This window comes from Mangifera indica, chromosome 16 (assembly GCF_011075055.1).
Source record: "Mangifera indica cultivar Alphonso chromosome 16, CATAS_Mindica_2.1, whole genome shotgun sequence".
NCBI lineage: Eukaryota > Viridiplantae > Streptophyta > Magnoliopsida > Sapindales > Anacardiaceae > Mangifera > Mangifera indica.
In genome coordinates this window covers 2,839,224-2,862,592 of record NC_058152.1, presented here as the reverse complement: position 1 = coordinate 2,862,592, position 23,369 = coordinate 2,839,224, and the positions used below count along the sequence as shown (strand labels likewise).

Sequence of the window (23,369 nt, the reverse complement as noted above, 5' to 3'; positions counted from 1 at the left end):
ATGATCTCAACCTTAAACTTAAATCTTATCCCTAAATTATAGAGCTGTTACGTGTCACCAACTAATCAATAATTATTAATTGGACAAAATAGGCAATTCACAAAAATCCTCATTGCTTCAAGAGAAAGTCAATTCCTAACGGTATCCATCCACCGACCACCGACCACCGACCTGCCTTTTCTTGCCTCCTTAAAAAATATATTTAACTATTCAGAGATTAATATAATTTTTTTTATTAATTTCAAACTTATTTATCTGTAAAAATAATAAAATTAAGAGTAAGATATAATAATTCCATAACCCCAACTCAAAATAATAAAATTTTGTGTGTTTATTTGAGTAATTTTAAATTAATAATAAAATAATTTTGACATATTTATGTATCTAAAATAAATATACATAATATAATTATCAATATTCTATTATACATTATGATATGATATAGATGAAAAATATACTATTATAAGGTGTATTATAATTGATATAATAGAACAGATATATCATATAATACGTATCATATAATATAATACATATTACTGATACAAGTCAATACACTTATTAGAGAAAAATAATGATGTAGTAAGAATGTATATAAAAAATTTTAAATTTTTAAAGATATTTTTTAAAATAATAATATATTAATTATATTTTATTATTTTATTTTCTAAAAACTGTATCATATGATACAATACAATATTTTATATACGATATGTAAAATTAAAATTTTAATATACAATTCAACTAGCATGACACATAAGACTTTTCAACTCAAAATGATGCAATAATTAAGTTAAAGTGGAGTCGCTATTATATTATTTAAATAAGAGTAAATGACATTTGACCACCCAAAGCTTACCCTAAAACTTTTCCACTCCCATTAGTCTAAATAACATCTTTTTCACCCAAACTCAAATTTTGTTTTAAAAAAAACTAGTCATGTAAAAATAAAATAATAATTTTATCATTTATTGATTTAAAAAATAAAAAAATATTTTTTTATCAATACAAACGTTTTAGACATTTTACTTCAATTCTTAAAAAACCTTGTTGTATTATATTCAATTCATTAGAATGCAATTATCATTTTATAAATTATTAAAAAAAATTAATATTTCAAAATTTTTTCAAAAGACCACAAACTTTTTATTAAAAAATTTCATACAAACTTTTAATGTTTTCAAAAATTATAATTTAGTCTATAATATATAATTATATGACAAAAACATTTCTATTTATAAGTAGAGAGGAAAAATAAGTGGTAGTAAAAAGAAATAGAAATAAGAGAATTTTTATGTAATTTAAATATTTAAAATATTATTTTTAATTTTTATTAATTTAGAGTTATACATTAATTTTAAACAATAAAATAATGAGAATAAAACAACAATTTTACTCCTTAATTTTGGGTTATAAGATATTATTTACGGTTGATTTTAGATAGAAAAATATTATTTATGTAAACTAAGCATACAAACGTGTTTTAAAAGTTAACCTTGGGTGGAAAATGTTATTAACTCTCTAAAGAATAATAATAATAAAACTATATATATTTATTTTATAATATATATAGTATATATCATCGTATAATTAAATAATTTTAAATTAAAAATAAAATAATTTTTAATTATATAATAAACATGCATAAACGTATATCTAATTATGTATCTAAAGTAGATACATATAGTACTACTAATAAGAAAAATATAAATAGGAGTTTACAACCCATTACATAATGAACAATTAATAAAATTATACATACATATTTTTTTGTATATAATATAAGTAAATAAAAAATATATCATTATGTAATTAGGTGTTACTTTATCTTTAATTTAAAATTATAAAATTATACAATCTAATAATAATACATCGTTTATATATATATATATATATATATATATATATATATATATATATATATATATATATATATATACACATAATTTTATTAATACAAAATACCATCACCAATCACCTGTCACCACCTATCAATTATGTATTATTCAACATCACTACAAATATACATACAATCCACTTCTCCTCTTCCATATAATTTCTTTTTCGGATTTTCTATTTTGCCAAAGGAAAACAAAACCTCAGACTCACTCAGATGCCGATTCCCCAGACCTAACCATCTACCTCTGCAACCTCACACCATTATTTCATATCTGCAAACACACGCACGCACCCCCGCTCTTTTTTTAATCTCTTTCATCTTGATTATGTCGGTGGTTTTGGATTTTCTTTCCGTCTTTCTTCAACGTGTTACCTCCTCCATATGACAGCCAATTATTCTACTAAATAAATGCCCTTTCTTTTTCATTTCTCCTCTCCTCTTTTCGGGTTCCTAGATACCAAAAAATAGAAAACGACTTTCTTCTTTCTTTTTCTTGTTTTTTTTTTTTTTTTTTACAGAAAAGATGGAGGGAGCTGCGGCGGTGACGGAGGCGGCCAACAGGAAGCGAGTGATGGACAGGGAGAGACCATACAAAGGGATAAGGATGAGAAAGTGGGGCAAGTGGGTGGCTGAGATTAGAGAGCCGAATAAACGTTCTAGAATCTGGCTCGGCTCTTACTCTACTCCTGTCGCGGCGGCTCGAGCATACGATACGGCGGTGTTTTATCTGCGGGGACCCTCTGCCAGGTTAAACTTCCCGGACCTTTTGAAAGGAGACGGCGGCACCGCCGCTGTAAGAGGTGACATGTCAGCGGCTTTGATAAGAAAGAAAGCCGCCGAAGTTGGCGCTCGCGTGGACGCCATCGAATCAGCGATTCACACAAATCACGGGGAACAAAATAACCACCGTCAGGAACCGCCAATCGATGAATTGAAATCTGCATGTGGTGGGGTATTGAATCGGGTCGACTTGAACAAGGAACCCGACCCGGAAGATCTGGACGGTGACTACTGAAGCCTTAAATGGGCAAAAAGAAGAGACTGTTATTAATTATTAAAGAAAGTGGTTCATCTCTACCATTGATCATTGCTAACGTGCGCCATGGAGGTACCCGACGGCCGAAGGAATGATGAAGCCTTGTAGGCTGTAGCACTGGTGATTCTAGCTTTTTTCTTTCTTTTTTTTTTTCAATTTTTTACGTGTAATATTAAAATTTAGAAAATTTAAATTTTGGTAAAAAAAAAAAAAACGGAGTAATTGTATATTATTATTTATTTGATAATTTTAAAGTTTGGTTTTAGTATAAGTATGTTAATAATTAGGTAGGCCTGGATTCGAGCCGAGCTCGAAATGAGTTGGCCCTAAACCAGTTCGAATTTAATTGTCAAAGTTTATAAATTAAAATTTTAGATATAAAACGATGTCATTTTGATTAATATATATTAAAACGACGTCGTTTTAATAGCGAATATTCGAATTCGAAGCGAGTCAAGTTTTAGCTCAAACATAACGAGTTCGACGAGCCTGAGCTCGAGTTTGAGCTCGAGCTTGAGCCATATTATTCTTAAGTCAAGAAGAGTTCAAGCTTAAATGAATTTAAATTCGGTTTGATTCGAATCTAACCCTATAATTGGGTATGTTTAATATGAAATTGTTTATTTTAAATCAAGTAAAAGGAAATAGAAAAGAGGAAGAGGAAGGTGAACAGTCATGGCAGTTGGTGCAGTGGTGATGGTTAACCACTAAAGCTATTCGGTATTCTCTAAATCTTTACTGTTTATGATGTTGTAATTCTTTAGATTTGAATTGAGTTTATTTAAATTTAAAAATAAATTCTATCGAATAAGTTTAAAACAAATTTGACTTAGTTGAATTTGAGATTGAATCTATGATTTAAATATTTTTGAGTTTAACTTCTAATTTTAGAAGTGTTCAATTCGTTAAGTTTGTGAGTCTAAAAAATTTTAATACGAAATAATTCTAACGATATTAGTTTAAGTAATACTAATCAAAATAATATTCTTTTTATCAGTTTTTATTCAACTATAATACTAAATTAAATTCAAAATTTTATTTAAAAATCGATTAAATGTGAATAATTTTTAAAATAAATATAAATATAAATTTAATTCAATTTGAATTTACTCACGTTAACCCAATGAATGGGAGAGAGAGAGAGAGGTGTAAGCTGTTTTTCACTACTTTTCCTAGATTTGTCATATCACCACTTAAGCACTCTGTCCATTATGTCGACGTCGTTTAGAGCTCGATATATTCATTTTTTGACTTGTTTTTTAATATTATTATTATTTACAAGAGAAGACATCTTTTCGCCCCCACAATTAGCGGAGGAATATTGTTTATTTGGGTAAGTGAAAATTGCACTTCTTCTGGATGTATGTCTGTCTGTCCACAATGCACATATTTCCATAGTAACTGTGTTAAATAGTACATTTTTTTTGGCATTATTTTTACTTTGTTAATTATGATGTTGCCGGAATGAGTGTACTTCCCATATATTATTTTTTTATTTTATTTTATAGAGAAGGAGGAGGGAACATTCATAATTATGTTGTAATTTTTATAATTTAAACCTATGAATTCAATGCATGTCTCTCTCAATTTGCTGTCATTTGGTGACTCGGTAAATGTTTTGCTCACAATTATTGCCATTTAAGGAGTAGAAGGATGTGCAGTTGAACCACCCTTCAATTTTATCAAACCTATTTCACTTGTTTAGCTCAAATGTACAACTGTAATACACTATTAAAGCTGACCCTAAGGATTGCGTAATTGGGGATGAGACAGATTTTATTTTTTTCTTAAGTTTAGAGGCGGAATAATGTAATTTTCTACTGTAAAAGGTCAAAACATAAATAATTTAAGATTGATTAATAATATATCACGATAAATTAATATTAATTTATTTAATATAATAATTATAAATCTAATTATCATATCTCAAAATTTATTTATCCGATAAAGTCAAACTCGACTCTCCAATCATTAAAAAAGCACTATTAAAGCCTTTTTTAAGCTTATTATTAATATTTTTTATTCAACTATTGTTGTAATTATTCAATAATATTTTATATATATTTTATACATAATTTAAATATATAAATAATATATAATTATGTAATTAATTATTATTTTATTTTTAATTTAAAATTAATTTAATTACATTATAATATATCATTTATATATTAAAAATACGAGAGTATAATTTTATTTTAATTATTCATAAATTATACAAAGAATTGGGAAGGCAAATATATAAACAATATTCTGAAAGCGCGGGGGCACCGACATAAACTCAATTAATTACAGATGGAGCAACCCAAAAAAGCAAAAAAAAATAAAAATTAGTGTAATAAATGAATGAGCAACCCAAAAAAGCAAAAAAAAAAAATTAAATTAATGCAATAAATGAATGATGCATGGCTTTGCTAGTATCAAGTCGTATATCGTACAAATAATTTATGTCTAACATTGCTAGACTTTAATGGTGTCCCCCGATATATAATATAAAGTGAAAAACAATTCGTACCTTATTATATATTAAATTAATATAATATAATATATAAATTATATTATATAATATATATATTATAGATATAATTTAATACATATTTTTATAAAAAATAATAATGTAACAAAATTGTATATGAAAAATTTTAACCTTTTATAAATGTTTGTAAAATTTTTCAAACTAAAGATATATCGATTAATTTTTTTTTTTAAAAAGCCTATCCTACAATAGATAAAGTACAAAATACAAAATATTAGATTTTTCATAGATGATATGACATACAATTCGATTACCATATCTATGACTAAAATGTCCTATGATCGATCCATTGACCGTTCAATAAAATATACAAATTTTATATTAAACATTTTCTTTTCGAATGATCTAAGAGGGAAAAGTTTGCATTATAAAAGAGGGGTTAACAAGAATTGACATTGGTTGGTCTCTAATGGCTTCATTGATAGTAAATTATCCTATATTCATTTATACTGCAAACAATATAAATGATAAATTAATACAACGTTACTCAAAATTATACACATAAAACAGATGAGGTCTTGATGATCTACCTGATTCCTAGTAGTCATGTAGGGCTGCTTCAAAATGGCTTCAACAATAGATACATAGCTATTGTGCCTTCTTTTCAAGACCACGTTTTATATGAAGAGCAGCTCTTACTACGTTTCCTCTTGTGATAATTCCAACCTTTGGTTTATAAACAAAGGGTTTACCAAAAGGTACATAATTTAAAATGGATAAAGATAAACCAAATGCCGAAACAAGAAGAAAAATATTTTCTTACCAGTTTGCCATCGGCGTCGACTACTGGCAGTCGGCGGTATTTTGTCTCAAGTAACAATCTGAGATTAGATATAACATATCAGATACAAAACATATGGGTTAAATAGACTAAGAATATTGCAGTAAAGCAGGACAAATTTTTGTAACTCGTGAAGACAAAATGGTTTGCAAAGAAAGAAGCAAGGGAGAACCTAGCAGCATCCTCCAGATTAGTTGTTTCACGAACTACAACTGGAGCTGGCGTCATTAAATCACCAACAACTTTCCCGTTGGTTTTACCCAGCAGTTTCTGCACCTCATTGAAAGTCTGCATCGAATTTTGAGAATCAAAAAAGAAAAAATTTAGAAGTTGCAGATTGTTAGCAATTAGAATTACTGTAAAACAAGCAATCCGGCTGATAAGTGGTTTGAACTTCTGCATGTCGCAGACACTTCAAGGGAGCATGGGGAGCTGGAAATCAATTTGTCTAATGAATGAAACTTAAGCTGAGAAAGCATTCATTAGGCAAACATTATGAAGAAAAGAGTGCTAGGTTCAATTAGAAAGATCCACAAGGGCAAAGAGACAGAGCTTGTTTGCAATAGATAACCGTTCAGCTAACCCTAATGCTTTTAAGCCAAACCCCGGTTAATTAAGATGAGCTTGCTTGCACAGTACTTTGATTTACAAACTGGCTCAAACTTAACACCGTAGTAAAATCAAACACGAAGACAAGACAATAATTGCCAAAAAATGGAGGTAAGGATAGGTAAATTATTTGAGGCTATAATGCCTTCAGGTGACTAGATCTCAAGCACTGTTGAATTCAATTCAAACCTTAATGACTGTTACCCGCTTTAAACTATCTACACAAGGCAATATGGAAACTTCTCTTTTAACATGGAAAATTAATCAAAGAAAATGAGAAATGTTGCTAACTTTAAAACCGTAACCTTCAAATAATATTATCCTTAATATAGAGACTGATCGTATAAATGACTAAAGAATAGAATGAAAACAATGTTAAACATCAGATGTTGAAACTTAAAAATTCGGGCTATCAGAGAAAATATTATATATCAGAAGAGAGACATTTCTCACATACTTTCCAATTGCTGTCAACTTCAGGAAACATGTCGTTATCACCTTGTCCACCGCCTAGTTGATATATTGGTAACATGTCAACATGTCATGAACAAAAATATAGTTGGTAATCAGGTTCATCAACAAAATTTCTATTTTCATAAATAAGAATCATAATCCCAAAAAGGTGGAAGAAGTCTGACCACAGAATAACTAATCACTTTGAAGTTTAATAAGTTAGTACTAAAATAACCAAGGAAAGGATTCCTGTCTCAGTTTCTTCCACTGTAGTCCACTTAATATTTGCTCAAAGAAATTGACATTTTTACTGTAATAAACTGCTAAAACTTGACTTGCATTATACTCATAAAAAAAAATTAAAAAATTATCACAAAATAAACACCAGAGGAGAAAACATTATTTGCTCATACAAACTGAATTTTTACCCCTGTTCTTAGTGTAGTGTTCATAATTTCATAAACACTATTACTGGATCCCCAGCAAAAAATAAACAGTAATACAGATTAGACACAGAGCATATGAAAGAAAAAAGCCAAAACCTATGAAGATTTCCCCAAGAGATAGACACAAAAAGATATTTCTGATAAATTTAGCATACCTGATATAGAATCCAATGCTAAGAGGTCATAATCTGAAACAAGCCCAACCTGCAGTGGCAAAAAGTTAATATATCCACACATCATCTCACACACAAAAAAAAAATGCACAATTGTAAACAAGTCATATAAAGAAACATAGTTTTAAAACAGGTAACGGGCAAGATAGTGGTTCTCTCTCTGAATCCACACTCACTAAAATCTATAGGTTTTAAAATAAATATATTTATGCTTAATTTTAAAGACAGTATGTTTATGCCTTTATGCTGAACAGGTTACAGAAAAGCAATCACATCCTTAGCCACATGGTGGAAGGAAAAAGGCATTGAAGAAAACATTCCTCTTATTGGTTGTTAATTGAAATTGCCAGCACATGATCCTCATATCATGGACCAATAGACCAAATAGCAAAAAGTTAATTTATCCGCACATCAGCTCACACAAAAAAAAAAAGCACAAATGTAAACAAGTCATATAAAGAAACAAAGCTTTTTCCTTGATAGAAAAGGAAAAGAACTTATTGAGAAGAAAACACACAACATTACAAAAATACCCTAGAACCATTAACTGCTGTATTAGATAAGTTTCCATAGTAAGCAGGAAAGATGGCGGTCCTCCCACAACAGGCAAGATAGTGGTTCTCTGAATCCACACTCACTACAATTTATACGTTTTAAAATAAATAAATTTATGTTTAATTTTAAAGACAGTATGTTTATGCCTTTATGCTGAACAGGTTACAGAAAAGTGATCACATCCTTAGCTGTATGGTGGAAGGAAAAAGGCATTGAAAGTTCAGTTCTCTTCGTGGTTGTTGATTGGAATTGCCAGCACATGATCCTCAGATCACAGACCAGTGGGCAGAATCTCCACCTGATACCTAGTTGGTTAGATATGTCATATCGGAAGCAAAAAAGTCCAAAGGACAAATCCCTCTCATATCAACATCAGTGAGGGATTTAACTAATTTTGTTTGGGGAAAGACTGGCTAACGGTTGGGTGGGTGCACAATTAAAAAAAATAGAAGATATATATAAAAATAAAAAAGAGTTTGAAAATATTGACAAACTTTAAAGGCTTAGAAAATCATCAAAACAGATTGATAGTTCAACAGAATTATACAGCAAAACTAAAATCACAATCAATACCAATAAACAAAGCCAAACGCATAAAAGATTAAATTAATGACAGAAGGTAGGGAAAGCTTACCAATTTCCAGTCATCATCAATCACAGGAAAACCAGTAATTCTCCTTTCCACAAGAATTTCAAGAGCTGTTGCCGCAAATAAATATGTATTAGAAAATTTTAAAAAAAGGAAAAAAAGACAAACAATTTATCATAATTTGAGACATTAATACAAGACCTTCATCTACAGAAGTTGTAGGTTTTACAACATGCAAATCCTCTTTCTTAGTCATGAAATCACCCACTGTATAAACTCCACTACTGGCCTGCATATAAGCATGTCAACAAAAAAACCCAGACATAGATTTAGGATAGAGTATGTAAAACAGGTAAAAACACCAAATATTGAGTCCTTATAAAATGACACCCAATATTATCACACAAGGAAGAAAACAATTACTCTATTACAAGGATCAGATTTGACAAAATAACGTAAGTTCGGTTAATAATGCCAAATTATTCAGATTTACCATCTGATATATAAGCTCCAGGTTTATTCGGGGCTCTTTGTAATTACTCTTTGTGTCTTACCATACGAGTGAGAAAACATTGCACACCAACTATAGAACATAATTTGATTTTGTTTCCAGTTTCTGACAAGCTTTACAAGGTGATATGCTCAGTTACTACTCTCCGATCCTGATTTCAACCGACAGCTCAACTTTGACATAAAAAAATAATAAGAAATCCTCTCCATGCTGTTTGCAATTTTTACTCAAAATGTTTGATATTAACAAGAAGGGGTTCAGGCGCCCTAATATCACATATACTGAGCTAAACAACATCAATATAAGCTTTATACTATTGAATTGTTGAAAACGGCTCTCTAACTTCTTCCTATGGTATAAACTTGACGATAATAAACGCAGCCACAAAAATATATGTATATAAAAAAGAAAATAGAAAACAAATTAATTCAAGAAAAAAATATATCATATAGTAAATAAATTTCAAAATTCAAAGTGACTAAGTTATGCAGAGTCTCAGCAAAAATTAAAAATTAATCTATAAAATCGCAGTGGATAAGATAACAGACCGAAGCCGAATTGGCGGTCAAGGTGCCACTAGCAAAAACAACGGAGGAGGACCTGCGAAGCGCCATGATGCGATGGAATGAGGAGGTGTAAACAGAGAAGAGTGAACGGCCGGGACGGGAGAGGTTTAGGCACGGCGCCTGAAGAGCATAGGTGGTGGTGGTGGTGGTGGTAGAGAAGCGTAAGCGCGTGAGGGAGAGAGAGTCTGGGAGGAGAATGGAATCCATTTTGAGGAGTTTTGGTGAGGGAGTAATTGGAGATTAATGGAGTCGATATGTGTGCGTTGGAGAAGCTGATGGACTTGTTGCAAGGCGGAGATATAGTGAACAGACCTATCCGAACACCACTAAGACGGCGCAGGCGCCTCGCTGTTAATAGAATATCTCATATCATTACTGATTGCTATTACATTTTTCTCATATGTAATTCGAATAAATAAATAATATATTATTATATAATTAAATATTATTTTATTTTATCCATATACTTAAATTATATAAAATAATATTATATATAAATAATATAATGTCATCATATAATTGAATAATTAAAAATTATAAATAAAACAACACTCAATCATATGATGACATATTTTATTTGTATACAAAATTATGTAAATAGTATTATTAAATTACATACAAAAAAATATCTATTAAAAATTAATAATATTATATATATCTTTTTTAAATACATAATTTATATATATAGATTATATATCTTTATATAATTTCATATTATTTTATTTTTAATTTAAAATGATCTAATTATATGATAATATGTAAATTATATTCATAAATTATATACCAAAAAAAAATACATATTAATTTTATTAATTAAAAATATTAAGCTTTTAAATTTTTCCATTCAATTTATAAAATTGTCAAATTTTCCCGTTAAAAAGATCATAAAATTAAGATTGTTTTGCTTAATTGTTTTGTTTTAAAGTGTAAGGTTATCTAGAGCTAGTGAAAATTGATATATTTCATTAACTCGACATAAAAATATGATTTTTATATGAAAAATAGTTCGAATTAGTTATAATTAATCCCAAAAAAATCAAATTGTATGTGGATTAAAATAAAATTAACTCGAATTAAACCAAACTAACCTAAAAGTTGATAATATTGCTATTAAAAATTAGCAAAAGATTGATTGTTTGGTCAAATTGGTAACACTACTACTTTATTATTATTATTATTATTATAGTTTTTAAATACGATTTACATATTTATTTTTCATCATTCATTTTGTTATGTATATTCAGAAAATAATAAGTTTAATTTAAATGAGCTCATAGAAGATATTACTAATACTAACACAAGCATGAAATATATTTACTAAAAACAATGCTCCGTTAAGATTTATTTGGTTAAAACTTAATTTTAGTTTTTTTATTAGTTCAATTATGATATTTATTTTACGTTCACTTTGAAGAGATACTCTAAGGTCTTTTGGTGGAAATTTGTTATCTTCTATTAAAGACGTCTATTCTAATATAATAGGATTATTAAAAATTTTGCCCAAAAATCAACTTTATATACGAAATCATCACACATATAAACGCTTCAACATTTTTACCAAAAATTGAGAAGAACTTCGAAAACACCCCTCATTTGACTTGTTGTTGTTAGTAGTTACTGTTTACACTTGAACTTTGACCTCGTTATTATTCAATTACGCAAAAACTTCTACATTTCTGTCATATCTTATGAGTATTTTTCTTTGTTCATATAAAGATATCAAGAATAAACTTAAATCCTAGATTGTTGATTGTTTATGGTTGGATTTTTTAATTAGATCTAGAGTTTGGTGAATGATAATAAAAAGTTTTAAGATAAAAACTAAAATTTTAAACTATGTATATGTGAAATAATAGGTTGACAATCTCACTAACCCTACTTTTACCGAAAGTTGAAAAAAAAAGGGGTAATTTTGTTATTATCCTACTTTACGATATAAATGTTTAATGTCTTAAAAGTATGGTAAATTTGTATATGTGGGCTCCTTTAAGGGTAAAAATTTCAATATCCCAATATAATAATCTTTTTGGCATATTAATGAAAAATTATTTGTAGTTTATTTATTTTTTTAATTGATCTGTTATAACTTATAAATATTACCAATTTGAATTTATTATATTTTATGTGTTATATTTGTATATTTGTTAATAGTTTTAGTATTTATGATAGTAACATTTATCATATAAATTGAAAACTAATTTACTTAAATATTTAACAAGTAATTGTTACTCTCGTTAGTTATCAATTACATTATTTAAATTTAAAATTGTAAAGTTATTTCAATGTTTGATTATGATATTCGTTCTTTTATCTGATAGTTGATTATATAAAAAGATAATAAACAAATTATCAATATTAACCTAAAATAGAATACTTTTGTTTGAATAAAATATTATTTTATGTCAAAATATTTTTTTACTTTTTTTTTATAATAAATTGTGTTATTTCATAATATTTTGATAAAATGTGTTATAATTATATTACTATTTATTGTATTTTAACATATTTTCTCTGTTATATGGTTTAAATTGATTCAAATTAGATCAGATCAATTTGAAAATATTTCGGTTCAGCTTACAATTAGACAATTTTAATACAATTTTATTTTCAATTAGGTTAAAGTTTAGAATTTTTAATTTGAAACTTAAATTAATATAATCATAAATATAATCCGATGATATGAATTATCGGGCCTAAGGTTATCAATTCGATAGGTTTATAACCGTTTAATAAAAAAAAAATTCATTAATTTCGTTAAAAGAAATTATAGTTCAAAAGATGGCATGTCAAAATCCAATCTCAATCTTTTCTTCTCTTTATTATAATTTAAATTATAAACGGATATTAAAAAATAGTAAATGTAAAAACGTGGGACCAAACAGAGTATGAAACCGTTAGATTTATTATGATGATAAAAAATTTTGAATTAGGGTTTGTCTTGTCAGCTGTTACTCCTCACCGCACAGAGAAAAGTTTGTGACTATATAAGCCAGTATCTCTGCCTCAGTCGGTGCGGTGCCGCCGTGCTGCCCATATCCTTATTCTCCTCTCAAACTTTTCTCAAATAGACATAAAAAAGCAAACATCATTAATTCATTAATTTAGTTATTTTTTGGTTCCTTTGATTGTTGGAAAGCAATGGCTGAGGTTCAGGTCCAACCACAGACTCCAGTAAGTGCTGCTGCTAATGGGGTTGCAAGCCAAGGCGTTGGAGCGCAACAGTTTGTGTCAACTGCTCTTTACATCGGCGATCTTGACCCTAATGTCAACGATTCGCAGCTTTATGATTTCTTTAACCAGGTGGGTCAAGTGATGTCTGTTCGGGTCTGTAGAGACATGAGCACTCGCCGTTCTCTCGGTTATGGATACGTCAATTATAGCAACCCCCATGATGGTTTGTTTGTTACTCCCTTTGAACGCTGTTAGTTTTTTTGGGAATTGAGTTTAAACTGTAATGCTTTGTTTGTTTTAAATTGCATTTGAATAGTAATGAAATAATGACTTAAAATGAAATTTTTTTTGTCGAATGTATAAAGAAAAAACATCTAAGACAAACCCAACTCATTGCTTAATCCAGTTATGTTCAACATTTCACATGCCAATTTTTTGTTTTATGGAGGATGAGTTTTACATTTTACAGAAATCCATTTTTGTTATTGTAATACATATCTGATTCGTTAGGTTATAGTTTTGTATGATAAGATACTTGAACACTTTTAACATTTATGCCATCGTTCACATCATCTACTAGTGAAAATACTGTGAAAATTGAATTATATGGGAACTTCATATGATTTACTGGAGGTGAAAGCACTTGAGGGTTTTTTTTTTTTGTGGGCTTGATTGCATGGAGATGTTCTCTTTGGTGAAGAGTTAGTAAGTCTTAAGAGTTAAAACATAACAATGATGCTGCATATGCATAAAATGCCCACTGCTGCTGTAGATTATTGACAAAAAGGGAAAAAAAAAAGAAAAAGGAAATTGTAAATGAACAACTAGGATTGTTATGATATGGATGCATATGCAAACATTGCGAATGCTAAGAAATGAAATTGCTATGATTAATGGTGACTCTCTTTGTGACTTTTGGCTTGCAACAAACAGGAAAATGTATTTTTAAAATTATATTGCTACTTCTGTTCTATTGTTGGTATTAGTCTTCCTACGCTTTATTGGAACTAATATTGTTTATTTTTTTACCAATGACAGCGGCAAGGGCATTGGATGTATTGAATTTTACTCCTCTGAATGGGAAGCCAATTAGGATTATGTACTCTTATCGTGACCCCACGATTCGTAAAAGTGGTGCTGGAAATATATTTATCAAGGTATGGCATGTGTCTGATTATAGAAACTGTTAACTTAGCAGTTTATATGCATATTTTATTCATTATACCACTTTTACTAATTTTTCTACTTTGTTTTTGGCTTCTTTGTCATGGAAGAATTTGGACAAGTCAATTGACAACAAAGCTCTACATGATACATTTTCTACATTTGGGAATATTTTATCTTGTAAGATTGCTACAGATCTTTCTGGTCAATCAAAAGGGTACGGTTTTGTGCAATTTGATAATGAGGAGTCTGCTAAAAGTGCAATTGATAAGCTGAATGGCATGCTATTGAATGATAAGCAAGTATTTGTTGGGCCCTTCCTGCGCAAGCAAGAAAGAGAGTCTTCTATGGAGAAGATAAAATTTAATAATGTTTATGTTAAGAATCTTGCTGAATCAACAACTGATGACGATCTAAAGAAAATTTTTGGTGAATATGGAACTATTACTAGTGCTGTAGTTATGAGAGATGCTGATGGAAAATCCAAATGTTTTGGATTTGTCAATTTTGAGGATCCAGATGATGCAGCTAAAGCTGTTGAGGCTCTTAACGGAAAGAAGTTTGATGATAAGGAATGGTATGTAGGGAAAGCACAGAAGAAGCATGAAAGAGAGGTTGAATTGAAAGGGAAGTTTGAGCAGAGTTTAAAGGAGGCTGTGGATAAATTTGAAGGACTTAATTTATATGTTAAAAATCTAGATGATAGCATCACTGATGATAAACTAAAAGAATTTTTCGCAGAGTTTGGCACAATTACGTCGTGCAAGGTATGTTGGAGCTTACTGATTTATATAATGCAGTAAGTTGTGAACCTATATTTTGTCTTTGTCTCTGTCTCTCACTCTCTCTCTATCTCTCTTTACTTTAATAGGTTATGCGTGACCCCAATGGTATAAGTAGAGGATCAGGCTTTGTTGCCTTTTCAACTGCTGAGGAAGCATCTCGAGCTGTAAGTTGAGATTTTTTCATAGTTTTCTTTATTTTTTTCTTATGAATTGTTTTATTTCTTTCTTAAACTTTTCTTGTCTCCTTTTTCCCCTATAGCTCTTGGCAATGAATGGTAAAATGGTTGTTAGCAAGCCACTTTATGTTGCTCTTGCACAGCGAAAGGAAGAAAGAAGAGCAAGGTTGCAGGTAAATCAACTGATAAAAAATTATTCCCCTATTTCCAGTTGATTCGTGTTTGCAAAATTTTCAAGATCGTTATGGAAACCTTTATTTGAAGTAAACTTTTGTGACTAACTTAAAATGTGGTTGTTCCCTTTCTGACTACTGCAGAAGTATATAATTACATCTGTTGTTTTCGTTTCTTTTGAAAAAGCTTTTTCATGGAGGCTTACAGTTTTTAAGCACCAATCAACTGTGATATATTTATTAGAATGAAATAAGTGTGTTGTATGATACTATGAGTTTTCATTGCCCTTTTGCACAGGTACAGTTCTCACAAATGCGTCCTGCTGCTATGGGTCCTGCAGTTGCCCCTCGTTTGCCCATGTATCCACCTGGTGCTCCAGGTCTTGGACAGCAAGTATTCTATGGTCAAGGGCCTCCTGTCATTCATCAAGTAATTGGTTCTCTTCTATTAATTTGATTATCTCATCATTCAAGTTTATTTCAGTTATTTTACACATTGGATGTCTCTACCCACAGGATATTATTTTGCTTTATATGACTGATATTATCTCAGTTATAGTTTTACACCATTTTAGGTTTTCATAAAGATATTAGCAATGAATCTTTTATTTTATCCCCTTATTGTGGAGGATCTAAAAGTTGCTAACCAAAGGGTAATTATTACAAGGAAATGCAATGGCGGTATGAATACCAGCTCCTTCAACTCTTTGAGTTCATTCTTGTGACTTGACTTTTCAATCTCTCAACTCCTACATTCCATTTCTAATTATAGTTTAAGCTTGTTTTGTCTATTTAGAGATTTCTAGCAACCAAGTCTGTTGCTTGTTGTCAATTGTAGCGGTAATCTCTCTTTGATGGCATTGGTATTAAGCTTCCCTCGTTCTACTTTTAGAATCACTGAATGCTATTAAAATTAATTGCTGGAGGTGTAAGGGAGCTTCAGTCTTTTTATATTATTTCTGGACTAGGATGCCATTTTCTAGTTATTTTGAGGTTGATAGTTTATATTCAGCTCCTAACAGCTGATCTCTTGTTTTCCATTCTGTGATTTATGTTAGCCTGGATTTGGATATCAGCATCAACTTGTCCCAGGAATGAGGCCAAACTTTTTTCTGCCAATGGTCCAGCCAGGTCAGCAGAATCAGCGGCCTGGAGGCAGACGATCTGGAGCTGGCCCGCTGCCACAAGCACTGCAGCCTATTCCACTAATGCAGCCACAGGTATCATTAATTTGTCATCTAGATGTTCTCGTGTGTGATACATTGAGCCCAGATGTACATTAAGTTATCTATTTAATATCTTCTATTTCTCACAGATGAATTTAGTTTTTTGGCTGATATTCTCTCTTTGATTGTTACAATCAATTACAGATGCTTCCTAGAGGGCGTGGCTACCGCTACCCTCCTGGTCGCAACATGCCAGAAGTTCCTATGTCTGCTGTACCTGGAGGTATGCTTCCTGTCTCATATGACATGGGTGGAATACCATTCAGAGATGCTACTATGCAGACTGGGGCATTGGCTTCTGCCCTTGCTAATGCAGCACCAGATCAACAGAGGACAGTAAGTTCCTGACTTTAATTGAATTTATGGAATTTTGCATATTTATGTGCTGACAATGGTTTTGTAAAAGCTTTGATTGTATACAAAATGGATCAACATTTTGACCACGGGAATTTTTCTTTCTTTTGTAATATAGTTACTGGGAGAACATCTATACCCTCTTGTAGAGCAGTTAGAGCATGACAATGCAGCAAAAGTGACGGGCATGCTTTTAGAGATGGACCAGACTGAGGTTTTACACTTGCTAGAGTCACCAGAAGCCTTGAAAGCCAAAGTTGCTGAGGCAATGGAAGTTTTAAGGAATGTCGCTCAGCAGCAGCAGGTTACTAGCCCAACTGATAGGATGGCCTCATTATCGCTGAATGATAATGTTGTTTCTTAGAGTTCTAGTGGGTGCGTATGGCTACATCTTCCAGCACAGCAAGTTTTTAATTTTTGCAATAAGTTTTGGGTTGAGATTAATTTTTCCCTACTTTATTTTCACAAAAATAGAAGTCAATCCTTTTGGTTTTGAATTTTCTTTCTAGTGTGACCATAAAGATATCTGCAATATTTTGTTTAAATTGTCCTTTTCAATTACTTTGATTCTCATGCTTGCCAAGCCGCTATTGTTTTTTTATATTGTTCATTTCATGAATATCTGTGTTTGGTTGTATAGTAGCAATTTCAATCGGTTTATTTTTCATCAGTAACCTTTTTCTATAAGGTTGGTAATAGAAAGCTGTTGAGATCCCAAGATGTACGGCAAATTTTGGGATCAGCTTGGATTAGCTTATTTGTTGAACAGGTTTCACCATTAATTGTGAAAGCATTTTCTAGTTATTTTGTATGTCACTTCATTTGCAATTGCTTCGGCAGCAATTTGGTGCGATTGCAAGAAATCTTTCCTGATCACTACTGCTCTGTCCTTGATATAGGGGTGATAGGAAATCCTTATTCTCTCCCTGTGGGAAAAATTTCTCCCCTTTCCCTCACCATTTTTGTGAGGAAGATTTGTCACTTTCTTCTAACTATTTCTACTTAAAAAAATAATGAAATATTGTTAGGTGTAAGGGTATATTTGTGATAATTTAAAATTTTAAAAATAAGATAATATACAATACTTTAGTGAATATGTGGAAAAGAACACAGATTAGAGATATATTTATCCTTGTTTTATCACTTTCTGTGAGAATTATAATCATTCTCGTACTCGACTTCATAGAGAAATCCTCTTTGTAAAGAGGGAGAGGTGGGCTCAAGACCCGGTTTGCGAGTTAAATTACCATCTCTATTTTGATTATGATTGAGGGTTGGAAGGCATGATGCCGACTTAGTTATTCATTATGAGATAGTGAGTTTCGATTAAATATGGAGCAGAATAGCTCATTCAACATGGTTAGGATCTTGGAGTAGGCCTAACAACGAAGTGGCTGAACGGCAGGCTCTTTCAAGTTGAAGGACACCATAATTTAAAAAAAAACATAGAGTTAAGTTAGAGGCAGCCCATGGGCCTGGATAAAGGTAGTAGATGGGCCTGATTCCTGAAACTCAATCTATAGGAAAACGCCTAAAAACGACAAAATAAGATAAATCCAAGACGTGGTCCATAGGCCAGTGGGGAAGAAAATTCAATCACGGTTGGGTGAATCAACTGCTCTGCTGTCTGCCAACAGGAGCTTTGGGATTTATGGAGAAACTAGACAATAAAAAACATAAAGCAATTTCTTAGTTTAAGCTTTTATTGATTTGTTAAGCTTGAAAGTCCCTTAAACTTCATCTATTTAAAATAAAATTAGGGGGAGACTCAAACTTTACTCTTAAGGCTGTGTACCAATTTGTTAATTTGTATAAATTGGGTTAGGTCATAATATTTAGAAGTTTAGAAGCAACTACTGCCATAAAAGGAAAGTTTCCAAAATAAGACTGATAAAATTGGCAAAGCCCCAACTTTACCTTTCAATGGGGGACACCCTTTTTATTGTGCATTAACAGCAATGTACCCCCAAATTCTGTTATGTCTTTTTCATTAAAATGAGATTAGGTTTTTATGGCTATAATCATCTTCGACTACCCTTTTTATCATATATTAATTGAGTGGTTTCCATTGGCCAAGGCCTAATTAAAAAATAATCCCATATTTGTATCTCAAATTTATTGTAATATTTGTAGAGAAATACATATTTAAAAATCTGGGTTTTTGTTATTATTTGATGTAAGGATTTATGAAAGGTGTCAAGTAAAGAGTGAAGATGTACTGAATGATGTAGGGTAATATTTAGGTATACATGTCTGTTGAAAAGGAATCAAACGGTGACTAATGAGACAGGTCACAAAAGTTTGTATTTGAGATCTAGAAACAACTTACATCCAATCATGTGACTCTTATTTAGTTTCCTTATACTAATAAAAGTAAAAGGGATATAACATGTATAAATAAATTATACAAATGTATTTATATAATTTGATATAATAGTATTTAATTTGGTAATTTTAAAATGAGATAAAAAGTAAATGATCATATCATTCATTCACAAATTATTGCTCAAATTTGCATAATTTGTTTATATACATAGTTTTCATAAACGTATTCGCATCTAAGCTTTTTTCGGAAATGCAATGTATGGCCATGTGAAAATAGCTTATGAGCTCTACAACGAAGTTGCCTTTTCCACCACATGAAATCTTAGGGTTTTGGCTTTTCTTTGGTGGCCAAAGGACGAATTCCCACCTAAAGTTTGTTGATTTCTCAAATTCTCATTCTTTAATTATAAAAATCCTATTAACCCATCTATGGATAGTTAAAGTTAACGAAACTTTAACCTCTTAAAATTTTATCTCATTTTCTCTTTTAAACCCTAAAAACAAATTATTTCCTCTTATATCAAGTTTTAAAAAATAATATTTCCCTCTAAGGTTTAGTTTTCAATTTCCAATACCATCATCGATAGCCTTTCCCTTGTGACGCTTCCTTTTCCTTCGTTGATGTCTCTCTCGTCATCTCTCCCTCCTCTGGTTGGCTATTCAAGTCGAGAAGACGAGGGATCTTCTCAAAAGAAAATGAGTTGTCTAGGAAGAAGAAGATAACTCATCTTCTTCTGAGAAGACAAGTTTGACGATAATCTCATCTTCATTTAAGAAGATGATTTATCTTTCCAAACCAACGATGCATGACCTCTGAAAAGAAAAGAGATGTTAAGGCAAACCATCGAAGGAAAAAGAACTATTGGGAGAGAGAAATCGTTGGAGATGACATTGGAGGAAATGACCAGATATTAAAGTTAAACCTTAAGGAAGGAAATGTGATTTTTTTAAAAGTTATGAGAAAAAAAGATAAAATAATAATTTTTCTTTTAAAACTAACATATTTATTAGTTCATAGGTAAATAAATGAGATTTTCAAAATTAAAGGATAGGAGTTTGGAAAACAACATTCTCCAGGTGGGAATTAGTCCTTTGGCCTTCTTTGGTCCCCCATCTTCATTTTTTGCCTCTCTAAGTTATCACATTTCGACAAAAATAAGCTAAGTTATTTTTTTTCTTTTGTTGCTGCAAAATGCATATAAAACAGCCAACCTCCAGCTTACATTTCTGGCTTTGCCCATTTCAGCATGAAGCCTTGTAGCCATCATGCTTGATTTTTATCCCCATCAACTTCCCACTAGGACCATCTTGGCAGTTTGTTTCTCCGTTTTTTCGTTAAATAATTTTCTATTGATAATTTTTGAGATGGGTTGTCTTTTATCGAGGGCCTGAGACCATTTATTAGGTGTTTGAAGTGGGGCTGTTTGGGTGGGGGGGTTTTGGTGTGGTGTGTGGCTGGGGGACCATCATATTAAGTACTTACATTTTTTTGAAAATATATGTATGATTTTAGAAATCAGATTAATTAAAATGTTAATCATTATTATGAAATCTAATTTTATTTTATTATATTAATATAAAAATTTATTTTTTTTAAAATTATTATAAAAAATTTATACTCAAAATTTTATTTATCATATTTAAATAAATATATATATTATTTAATTAAATTTATTATAATATTAAATAAGTCAAATTATATACCATATACATAATATAAAATTAATTGCATTATTTTGATTTTATTCAAAGGTATGACTTTTCTGTTGTTTTTTATTTTATTTTCTTCAAATTCAGTACAATTGTGTCTGTACTACATATATTTCCAACATTAGAGGCGGTTTCTCTGAAAATTTGTTACGTTGTATAAATAATAAAATATTATTAAATAAAATAATATTTTATTATATAATAATATATTCTTATTTATATATATAATTTTATTATTATAATATATATACACTTGAACCCCATGTATTTATTTATATTTTATTAAAATAATTTTATATATATAAATAATAATATATTATTATATAATTAAATAATTTTAAATTAAAATAAAATAATATTTAATTATATAATATCAATTTATTAAAATACCTTTTAATTATAGTTGTCTCGTATTAAAAAAAATTAGAAATCAAATGAAACCGTTAATTTTGATTTATTTTTTTATAAGAGAAATTTTATTCGAATCGAATTATTATATGAGCTTAGAATTAATTATATTAAGTAAAATAAATCTCAAGTTTAATAAATGATTATATAATTACTGAATCAGATAAATTAAAAATTTTTTTAATTACTCAAATTACTGTTTGAGGTTTGCCAATTTTGAGTATCGGAATCATAATCAAATGGATTATCACTTTTGTTAAACTTTAATTACATCCAACGTTAATCATGTTGTTGAATTTAATTATTTCTTTCTTTCTTCAGTATGACCCAAAATCTTAAATTATCATAAACTCAATATCCATATCCTGCTTTATAATTGATCCTATCTAATTTCAATAACATTTTGCCACATATCCTTGAGTTATTTTCAGCGCAATTATTGGTATCAACTTAATTGGCAAAGGGACACGTAGGAGGGCTGAAAGAAAAAGCTAGCACGTAACTGAAATTTTTTATAATAACTCAAATATTTTATTAATCAATTGCCTGCTGTTAGCATTGCTCTTCAGAAAAAAAAAATCTTATTCGAATTGAATTTATTTTTTTAAGGTTAATTATCCATACTAAATGTATAAAATTATAAGTTTAATGATCGATTTTTAATTATTATTGAAAAAATTTGAATTCATAATCTCTTACACATAGAATTTCTTTATCATTTAAACTATCTCTCAAATTTATTAATATATTATATATGATAACATTATATTCAAATTGAACTGAGTTTGAACTCATCTAAATTTGAGTTTGTTTTAAAAGTGTTCAAGTTCGATTCATCTGAGAGGAGTCAAACTCGAATTTGACTCAAGTTTGAGTTTGAATTGATACTAAAATAATATTATTTTGATGTGTATTAGTCAAAATAATATCGTTTTAATTAATTCGTATTAAAATTTTTAAGCGTGCAAACTTAATAAATTGAGCACCCTTAAAGTTTGAGTTCAAAAATATTTAAATTTTAGGTGGTAACATTCAATGCTGTCGTGACATGTAATATAAGTGGTAATCTGATTACTACTTTCACCTTAGGTATTTAAAGATTACCGAAGTAATCTTGATTTTATTATAATTATATTATTGTTTATTAATTTTTTGAGATAAAAATAAATTTATTTTTAATTAATATGACAAATAATATAAAAAGTATTTAAAAATAATTATATTCAAGGACATTTAAATAAAATAATTTACTAGTAATCTTTTATTACCTTTAATCAAATACAATAATTATTTATATCTATCAAATTTTATCAAATATAGTAATCATTTATACTCAGTAATCTTCTAAGTAATCTATTTTTAAGATAATTTTTTTATTTTTATAATAAAACATTACCTAAATCAAACACCCCCTAAAGGTAAAATCGTTATTATATCAATAATATTAAAAAATATTTAATTTTATCTTATTTTCTCCCTGGTTTTGAAAACTTGTATTTCACCTTCAACCTCAACTTTGAAAAGCTACTTTTTTCACCTAAATCCCTAAATTTTTCTCCCTTCTTTTGTGATAGCAACAAGGATGGCCACTAGCTCCTCCATTTTTCTCCGATTCTCCAACTGCCACCGTTGATGAAGTCCGATCATAAGTGAAGAAGCCTTGACGATGACAAATTGAAGATGAAGAAGCCACAACCATATTGTCCAAATTCATCGTGTTTTCCA

At 29.7% G+C, this 23,369-nt stretch overlaps 3 protein-coding genes across 6 annotated transcripts; 2 read left to right on the top strand and 1 right to left on the bottom strand.

Moving 5' to 3' along the window:
* The first annotated feature begins 2,040 nt into the window (after positions 1-2,040).
* On the top strand, positions 2,041-3,121 carry LOC123198791 (ethylene-responsive transcription factor ERF011). Its single transcript, XM_044613564.1, has one exon. It carries the CDS (start codon positions 2,421-2,423, stop codon positions 2,910-2,912), a length of 492 nt encoding a protein of 163 aa, XP_044469499.1. The 5' UTR covers positions 2,041-2,420; the 3' UTR covers positions 2,913-3,121.
* A 2,689-nt stretch (positions 3,122-5,810) lies between these two features.
* Positions 5,811-10,540, bottom strand: LOC123198544 (CBS domain-containing protein CBSX1, chloroplastic-like). 4 transcript variants are annotated; one of them, XR_006498055.1, is made up of 9 exons: positions 10,135-10,540; positions 9,277-9,364; positions 9,121-9,185; positions 7,914-7,962; positions 7,317-7,396; positions 6,423-6,538; positions 6,233-6,290; positions 6,000-6,135; positions 5,811-5,918 (listed from the first exon to the last, which is right to left on the bottom strand). XR_006498055.1 is itself a non-coding variant. In XM_044613227.1 (8 exons), exons 1-8 carry the CDS (start codon positions 10,357-10,359, stop codon positions 6,058-6,060), a joined length of 759 nt encoding a protein of 252 aa, XP_044469162.1. In that variant the 5' UTR covers positions 10,360-10,540; the 3' UTR covers positions 5,869-6,057. The 4 variants fall into 4 exon arrangements, 2 of the variants coding, with proteins under 2 accessions (XP_044469162.1, XP_044469163.1); XR_006498056.1 differs by having other exon boundaries at positions 7,317-7,369; positions 10,135-10,539; XM_044613227.1 differs by having other exon boundaries at positions 5,869-6,135.
* A 2,536-nt stretch (positions 10,541-13,076) lies between these two features.
* LOC123199391 (polyadenylate-binding protein 4-like) lies at positions 13,077-17,784 on the top strand. The gene is made up of 9 exons (XM_044614361.1): positions 13,077-13,546; positions 14,362-14,480; positions 14,598-15,254; positions 15,359-15,436; positions 15,532-15,621; positions 15,920-16,051; positions 16,680-16,841; positions 16,992-17,183; positions 17,320-17,784. The coding sequence occupies exons 1-9, from the start codon at positions 13,291-13,293 to the stop codon at positions 17,563-17,565; spliced, it is 1,932 nt and encodes a 643-aa protein (XP_044470296.1). The 5' UTR covers positions 13,077-13,290; the 3' UTR covers positions 17,566-17,784.
* Positions 17,785-23,369: the final 5,585 nt, after the last annotated feature.

Coding starts and splice junctions, on each gene's coding strand:
- LOC123198791 (XM_044613564.1), top strand. CDS start 2,421: ATGGAGGGAGCTGCGGCGGTGACGGAGGCGGCCAACAGGAAGCGAGTG.
- LOC123198544 (XM_044613227.1), bottom strand. CDS start 10,359: ATGGATTCCATTCTCCTCCCAGACTCTCTCTCCCTCACGCGCTTACGC. Junction 7,963..9,120: donor TTGATGATGACTGGAAATTG/GTAAGCTTTCCC, acceptor TTGCCACTGCAG/GTTGGGCTTGTTTCAGATTA. Junction 6,291..6,422: donor AATCTGGAGGATGCTGCTAG/GTTCTCCCTTGC, acceptor ATCTAATCTCAG/ATTGTTACTTGAGACAAAAT.
- LOC123199391 (XM_044614361.1), top strand. CDS start 13,291: ATGGCTGAGGTTCAGGTCCAACCACAGACTCCAGTAAGTGCTGCTGCT. Junction 15,437..15,531: donor CTGAGGAAGCATCTCGAGCT/GTAAGTTGAGAT, acceptor TTTCCCCTATAG/CTCTTGGCAATGAATGGTAA. Junction 17,184..17,319: donor CACCAGATCAACAGAGGACA/GTAAGTTCCTGA, acceptor TTTGTAATATAG/TTACTGGGAGAACATCTATA.